An 8,804-nucleotide genomic window follows, 5' to 3' on the forward strand; every position below is an offset into this window, starting at 1 on the left:
ACTCAAAGTATGCTTCAAGATCTAGCAGCATCAAGCATCACCCGCGAAGTTGTAGAAAGGCAAAATCCCAGATCACCCTCTAGTAAGAACCCCCAGGTGATTCATACGTACGTTAAGTTTTAGAAACATTGTTCCAGACTGGTGGCTCTCAAAGTGTGGTCAACATCACCTAGGAAACTAGGTGAAACTAGAAATGCACATTTTTAGACCCCACCCCAGCACTACACATCAGAAACTCGGGGGGTAGAGGCCAGCAATCCGTGTCTTACCCAGGTCTCCGCGTTGGTAAAGAGTGGCAGCTGGTCCCATTATCATGACCACATGCCCAACCATGAGGGCAGCGGCATTGACAGCTGCTGGGCACCAGGAAATACAACCTCAGAAGAACTTTTACAAATCTAGCAGAATTTGTATCTGCTTAGCTTTCTAAACTCACCTCTGCCACTCTCCCAATAGCTCACTAAGCTCCAGCCACAAAGCTATTTTCTGCCTTAGGAACCCCACATTAACTGTTTCCTCTCCCTAGAAGGTTCTCATCCTTCTCTTTACCTGGATAGCCCCTTCATACCCTTTAGGGCCCATCAGAAATGTCATCTCCCTAGAAAAGCCTTCTCTGAGCCATCCTAAATTTGTTCTTTCTTTTTTTCTGCCTGAACCTTGTTTTCCTCATAGAGTAAATCATCATTCATAGTTATGGCATTTGTTAATTTACTTGTTTACTATCTTTCTTTCCCATCAGCCATTAACCTCCATGGTGTAGGGCCCACCTCTATCTGGACCTCCCCATTTCCCCTAGTGCCTAACACAGTGCCTGGTGTATAGTAGACTTTAATGAACATGTGCTGTGCCAGGCATGGTGGCTTATGCCTGTAACCCCAACACTTTGGGAGGCTGATGTGGGAACATCATTAGAGGACAGGAGTTTGAGAGAAGCCTGGGCAACATAGCAAGACTTCATCTCTACAAAAAAAAAAATTTAATTAAAAAAGAAAACAAAAAAATAAATGTTTGCTGAGTAAATGGCTAAATAAGAGAGATGATGAAAAGAACACCAGACTCAGGTAGATGGGGACTTACCATTGTTAATGGAGGTGGTACAAAGACTTATTCTTTCTACAATCGTATTGGGTGAAAGAAATGGTCTTTGCCACACTGAATTAAGAAAATAAGTAAACATAAGTTGACCGTAATGTTCAATACTTTTCTACATTAGAAATTCTTTAAATACTAGAAGTTTTTTCTCTAGAGCATTTAATATTTTGTCATTTTTAAAATGTTATATAAATAAAAGAACTTTCACCTGAAAAGCAATGAAGCCAAAACGTTACATTACAATGTTTAATTCCCTTTTGAATGTGTGTTGAATTTAATACAAATCAATAAAGCACTTTTCTAGGCCAAAAGGAACCAATGTTACATTTAGAAGGCAATTGACTGCATAAAAATATAATCTACACTATATTTTTTAAAAGAAATTCAAAATCTGATTCTATGGTTAATGTGGTATAATAATGTCTTCTTTACAGAGCAAGACACCACAATAAAGTAATGGCACAATAAAGGAAGTTTTGTTGTTTTTTACTCTTGGTATTATCTTCATATCCCAGTAAAAAATAAACTCTTTAATAAATAAATATATATAATAAATATTTTCAAATTGAAAATGTATAAATAGGTCCATTGTTTTAAAAAATGTTCTGTCTTGGTGTGGCATGTTTCATAGTTCATGTTTCACCCAGGCGTTGTTTAGTTTTTTGGTTTTTTTTTTTAAACATATAATGCTATAACCTGTGAATTCTACAAGGTCCTCAGAGTTTATGTAGCAATGATCTTGGTTAAGTCAATCCATTTCTTCAATATGAATCCTCTAGTTTTAACATAAATTTTAAAGTAAACATAATCCAGAGAGGTGAGGCACCAGCAGCAACCATGTGAGGGTTCCCGTTATCCACAATTTAAGAGATTTTTGGAGTCAGTCTACTGGTAAGGACTAATCCAATGTATCTAAGGGAACTTAATTCACATATAAAGAGTGATCATGATCTATTTCTGGTCAAGACTTTTTTTTTGTTTTTTTCTCAATATTCTTTCCAAATCCAGTCTCCCAGTAGAAAATAGACTTTAACATTCTGAATGTCTTCCTGGGTCATTATTTTATGATGGAAACTATGATAAGAAAGAATGGTTGTGGTTTGACTCCTCCATAATGTCACGATCACACTTCAAGTGTACATCAGTAGGTCCTTGTACAATTCTGGAACTCTTTCTGGATCCACTGGTCTAGGTAAGAAATGTGTAAACTTCTGATGTCTTTTGGACCTGGCGCCATCTCTTGGAGTCCCGTCTTTGTTAAGTGCCACAAAATACCTGCGGCCAGTGTCTCCATGTTTATATATATTAGAAGAATAGGTGTTATACCAGTTCTCTTCAAATTGCTCCCTAAAGATGCATTCAGAAGTAAGTTTCTCCTGAAAAAGAGAAGATAACTATTATTTTTTAAAAAATACCTTTGAGATAATTGCCTCACAAGTTTCAACTCTTTATTTTCATTTCTTTGCCTTGTCCAAGAAAGAAAAAGGTTAAATTGGTTTTGCTTTATTTTGTTTTAGTTAATATGTCATCTCTGATTCTTAGTGCAAGTGACTTGATCTGGCAGTGTACTTTAAAGCAGCAGTCCCCAACTCTTTGGCACCAGTGACCAGTTTCATGGAAGACAATTTTTCCATGGACCAGGACGGGGAGAGGAGATGGTTTCAGGGTGATTCAAGTGCATTACATTTATCGTGCACTTCATTCCTATTATTATTATATTGTAATATACAATGAAATAATTATATGTAATATATAATGAAATAACTCATCATAATATAGAATCAGTGGGAGCTCTGAGCTTGTTTTCCTGCAACTAGACTGTCCCATCTGGGGGTGATGGGACACAGTGACAGATCATCAGGCATTAGATTCTCATAAGAAGCATGCAACCTAGATCCCTCGCATGCACAGTTCACAAAAGGGCTCATGCTCCTTTGAAAATTGAATGCCACCACTGATCTGGCAGGAAGCAGAGCTTACGTGGTAATATGAACAATGGAGAGCGGCTGTAAAATCAGATGAAGCTTTGCTCACTTGCCTGCCGCTCACCTCCTGCTGTGCAGCCCAGTTTCTAACAGGCCACAGACCAGTACCAGTCCATGGCCCAGGGGTTGGGGACCCCTCCTTTAAAGAACTTGAAGTCAAATGTCAATTCCCAATTTTATTTTCAAATACCTAATAAATACCCTGAATTTTCTCATGTCCCATATTATCACCCTACTACTCCCATCACTACCAAGCAGACCTGTAGTTTATCTTTTTCCATCGTTAGATGCCACAGTCCTATCTATTGAGCCTCTACTCTCAGCTTGGAACATTTCAAGATTTTGCTAAGAACCAAATTCCAAATTCATGATCATCACTGCAAATCATATATCTTCTCTTTATGAATTAACTAATTGTTTGATGATACAGTCTCCACGATTAATTTATATCTGGATCTCTTACGATTAAGATAAAAGCCCAATGATTTATTGTCTTTTCAAAATGGACTATATATTGTCCTAAGGGATAAACCACAGTTGCTTTTTTTAAAATCCAACATATACATGAAGACTGTGTGCATGTTTTTTTTCTGTTGTACTTCTATTAATTTTATTGTAATTCTACACTTATGATTATTACACATTGCATTGTTTTTCTTTGTTCTGAGCTGACAGGAAGCCTAGAAATAACAAGTTTTACCCTTACGAAGGACAAATATTCATCTGCTTCTGTATCATCACCAATTCTTCTCAGTGTATATTAAGATGCTAGCTGAATATTGTGGTTCCAGTTGAGATTTTAATAAAAAAAAGTTACCACATAGTGCCATCTGCTTAATCATACAAAGTCAATTCTTGATGGAAATAATTATAGAGACTTGAACCTCAAGAAGAGAGTTCACGTAAGAAGAGGAGTGGGATACTGGCACACATTTTTATCTTACCAATTCTTGTAAAAGCATGTAAGCAACTGTGAACAAATGAAAAAGTTAACAATGAAAGAGGGAAATCCATATTGTGCTGTAAGGTAGAGTGTGATATCATCCTGCTCTTTTAATTCTTGTGTTGCTACTGCAGCTTTCCTCTAAAAAAAAAAAAAAGCAACAACAACAAAAAACTTATACTGATGAAATATTAACCTGAGAAGTATACCTTATGTGGCATATTTAAACATACGTAGTAGACCCACAGATGTGCACTTATCCCTAGGAGCAACTTAAAAATTGCCCAATACAACTTTGAGTGAGCCCATGGCTACTGTAATTTTCAAGAGTACAGGCATAAAAGAACAGTGTGTTTGCCATCTTCTCTTGTTACTTGTAGTATCCCACAACTTTATTCACTTATTTCTTACATAAAAAGGTCAGCAAGTGAGTGATGTATATTTAGCTGTGGAAGATGATAACAGGTAAACAAAGTTTACCTTAAATAAACATAAAGGTGAGAGAGTCTAACATGGCAAGAAAAAAATATTCTCCCATTTATCTCTGTCTCTGGAGGGAATTATTAAAATACAGAGAAAACTAGAAAGACTCAAGGTAATGAATAGGAAGAACTAGTGAGCTGAAGGCAATAATGGTTGGGGGTTTTAAAAATATAACTGAATTACTATACTATTGCCCAGACACATGGAAATTTAGCAGGATATAGAATTCAATGTCTACGTAACTATGTTTTATACACTTCTAACAGACATTATTGGTAGACATTTTAATTGCCTAATAGTCATTATTTTAAGAACTACAATAATAATAAAAAATACACATAATACGTACTGATCCATAGAGCTCTCCTTTGTCATTCATTCCAAGATAGAGACCACTGTCCACACCTCTAATACTGACCAGTCCCACTGCCACACTGATGAATTCCAAGATACCTGCATATGTAAACAATTCATAAAAACATCATGTTTTGTATTTATGAATGAACATATGACTAACAAAAATCTTCCGAATAGTAGCGGTAGTTGGCCATTATTGCCAAATATAATGATGTATGTGTAAAAGTCCTTTGTAAATTGAAAACAGCTATGCAATTGTTTTATGACAGATGAAAAAAAGACAAAAAAGGAAAAAATTGTTCATCATGGTGAGACAACCAAGTATAAAGGGGTTCCTGGAGAAACTCTGACCGGCCTGTGTGCCGGGATAACAGGATGGCGCCTCGGGAAGTTGACGCCCTTTGCAGCGGGGAGGAGCCTGCCCTCTACTGTGATGGGGTGGTAACCTGGGATTCAATCTGTGAGATGGGGGCCTGTTAACAGGAACCTCTCTTTGCTTAGTTTTTTTTCCCCTTGCTCAATAAATTCAATTTTTCTCACCCTTCTATGTGTCCATGAGCCTAATCTTTCCTGGTCATGTGACAAGGACCTTTGCTTTTAACTGAACTGAGGAGAAAGTCCTACAACAATGGTATAATGTGAAGGGTGTCAAACCTTACACCATACTGAGCTGGGTTTGAATTCCAGTTCAGGAACTTACTAACTAGGTTGAGTAGCCGAGTCATTTGTCTTCTTTGAACTTTAACCTCTCATATGCAAAATGGAGGAAATACCTCCCTAAAGGAGATGGGTGAGGACTGACACATTTAGGCATTCAACAAATGGAAGCTATTATTATCATAAATTAGTACATAATAGAGGTATTCTCAGTTTTCCATGATCCCATCAGTTAATTATAACCATTTTCTATTCATTGTTTTGTTTTTATTTACAATAAATCAAGTCAATCTGTTTCTAAGAGCAGCAGCATCCCTTACTGGGTATAACAGTGTTTTACAGTTAATAAAGGGCATCTGTTGGTATTTTCTTACCAGGCCCTAAAAAACAAGCCCTTAAAATAAATAGGGAAGATGTTATTATCCCCATTTTGCATATAAAGAAACTGAAGATCAGAAAGGTTACTTGATTTGCTTAAGGGACATGATATTTATAATTGGTACAACTGATATTTAAACTTACATTCTTAGCCCTAATCCACTGTTTCTACTTCAGGACACTGTTTCTTGAGGAAAATACAGTAGTTTCAAGACTTTACAGATTATATAATATGCTATGTTTCCTGCTATGTAATTTTAAAAATTAAATTGTATAGTTCAGAGAAGAAAAAGGACTTTATAATTCATTAACTATGATAGCAAAATATAATAAATTTAGCATGCAAGTAGATTTGCTATCAATAACTTTCCAGAATTATTTCCATTTATCAGTAAACTGGGATCAAAAACTCTTCCCTAAATACACCGATACACTATAGTTTAAAAAAGTAAAACTTAACGCCTCCCTCTGAATCACCCTTTTTTTTCTACACACACTAAACTTTGGACTAATGCCTTTGTCTCATTCTTCCCTCTTTGACTCTGCTGAAAAAGCATAGCTGTATTTTCTATGCTTGGAACTGCCTTCCTCAATAGCATTCTACCTTCACCCCTTCACCCCATCCTGAGCTCTACAAACAGTATAAATGTGTACCATTTAGCCTGACTCTTGCTCTTAAGTCATTTCTTGATTTATTGTACAAGTTCCTGTTTGGACACGTGATACTCCCAAGGCCAAGGGAAAGTACAGAATCTAACTATTCGCTGATATGCAGGGCTCTATTCTATCCAAAGCCTAATTCACTCTTTGTCAGAAACAGAGATTCTTAGCCAGACAAATGAGCTCTTTCAAACTATTAGGAGATCATGTAGAACACTAGAGCTATCAAGGATCTTACAGCAACAATACACTGCTAAATAGTCTATAAGTGGCTTGAAAGAGCCAGGATCCCTCATTGAAAGCCTAAGGCAGACAGAAGATAAGATATAGTAAGAAGGCTCAGACTCCATAGGACAGCCATCATAATGACAAATACAGAGGTGGGGAGTGAAGGAAAATCAAACTCACTGCCAAGTTCGTTAGCAAAAGAGTCCTGCCAGGAATAAAAACATAGGCCCAAAAAATAATTGGTAGAAAATATATATAGTAATGTAATTTCATTCAGAATATAATTACAAATGTATAATTACTTTGTATTGAATGTTACATTCAAATTAAAAAGTGTACTGTGGCTGAAATGCAACTTCATTCCCTTTAAGTATCTGATTTACATTAAGATTCTGTTGTCTTTCAAAGAACAGGAACTGATTAAGTGATTAGAATGTAGAATAGAACAAGTTTTCAACTACAATAAAATATGGGTTTAATTTCCATATAAGCTAATTATATAACAGATCTCATAAAGTGTTCCTTTTTTCTCGGAAAACTCAGAGGTAAACCACCTATACTTTAATTCTTAATGCTGTCATCTTGCCAAAAAAATATGTAGCTGTAGAAAGACAAAAGATGACTTATGTTCTTAGAATAATTATATGCAATAGTTTTAACTTTAGTAAACAACATCCAAAACCTTATATATAACCAGGCATAAATAATTTTGCAATGGCTCATGGGACTGACGGGAAAGAGGTTATATGTTTTGTGTGTATGTTCCTCTTAAAGATTTTAGTCACACTTTTAAATTCTGATCCTTTTTCTCCTTGAGGAAATAGTATACCACGTAGTAATTTGTAATCATTTGATTCTTAAATGAGATTTGACAAGTCTTTCTTATTTATAACATGAGGTGGCAACTAAGCTAATTCCTTTACAAAGAGTAGACATGAAAAACTTTCCTTCAGAGGTAATCACAGATTTTAGATAGATTTTCTAATGCCCAGTGTCCCATAAAAAAGACTTGGAGGTACTTTGTCTTTCTGGTATCACTTTCAAAGCCAGTCTTTTTAATAATCATAATAAACAGGTGAGTCAACCCACAATGCAACCACATCAGACAAATCTATGGAGAATAGGGGAGAATAAAGGAAAAGGCTTTAAAGAAATATGTTTGATCTCAGGCTAAACTTTTTTTTTTTTCCAGAAATGATTCCATGTTTACGTATTAGGTAAGGTGTTCCTGCTGTACTACTGTGCAGGAAAACTCCATTATAAATACAGAGATACCTCATGGCCAAATTAGTATAAAATTGGCAGGAAAAAAAAAAGTTATTCCCTTTAACATCTCAAATAGCCATCCTTGAGTTTTCAAAACTGTCACTCTGATAGCAAAGATAAGAGTTTAAAAAAATAAAATATAATTTAATAATTAGTAACTGAAGCACTAGCAAAAGAAGCCAAACATACAGAAACACATAATCTTATATAGGTTGAACATAAACTTGCTTCTTACCTACACTCCCTTAAAGTAAATTATGATGTCTAAGCTATCGAAGGCCACTAGTACGCACTATAATATATCATAAGGAGGCCATTCACTCCCAGACTAATCTGGGTTATCTTCCTTTTGTTTAACAGTGAGTATTTTGTTCCTATACATAGCCTCCCACTATAGAGTGACTTACACTGGCGCAAATTCAATCTGTCATTTTCTTTGCAGCTACTAAATCATTAACACAAATTTAGCAAAAACAAAATGTGCTAGCCAGATGACAATTCTGATATTCAACTTTCATTCCTAAAAAATGCCATTAAATGCCATTAATGAATGTTATCGAGTCTACAAATATTTACTAATCTTTCCCCATAGGGTTAGTCTTATAAACAGACACAAAGCAGAAGAGGCCTTTTTTTTTTTTTTTTCCTGTCACTAGGGAGATTACAGTGTAATTACAAGGTTTTTTGTTTGTTTGTTTGTTTGTTTGTTTTTTGAGACGGAGTCTTGGTCTGTCACCAAGGCTGGAGTGCAGTGG

General features: G+C 35.7%; 1 protein-coding gene across 1 annotated transcript in view; it reads right to left on the reverse strand.

Annotated features, from left to right (window-relative positions):
• Positions 1 to 1,775: 1,775 nt before the first annotated feature.
• The window catches only part of FGF20 (fibroblast growth factor 20), a 10,367-nt gene continuing 3,338 nt past the window's right edge, over positions 1,776 to 8,804 (reverse strand). Inside the window, exons 2-3 of the mRNA XM_011979582.1 lie at positions 4,853 to 4,956; positions 1,776 to 2,468 (exon numbers count right to left, since the gene is read on the reverse strand). Of these exons, the coding sequence (XP_011834972.1) occupies positions 2,223 to 2,468; positions 4,853 to 4,956 (350 nt within the window). The 3' untranslated portion in view covers positions 1,776 to 2,222. The remainder of the gene's footprint in view (positions 2,469 to 4,852; positions 4,957 to 8,804) is intronic.

The sequence above is a fragment of the Mandrillus leucophaeus genome, unplaced genomic scaffold, assembly GCF_000951045.1.
Source record: "Mandrillus leucophaeus isolate KB7577 unplaced genomic scaffold, Mleu.le_1.0 Scaffold204, whole genome shotgun sequence".
In the NCBI taxonomy this organism is placed as follows: domain Eukaryota; kingdom Metazoa; phylum Chordata; class Mammalia; order Primates; family Cercopithecidae; genus Mandrillus; species Mandrillus leucophaeus.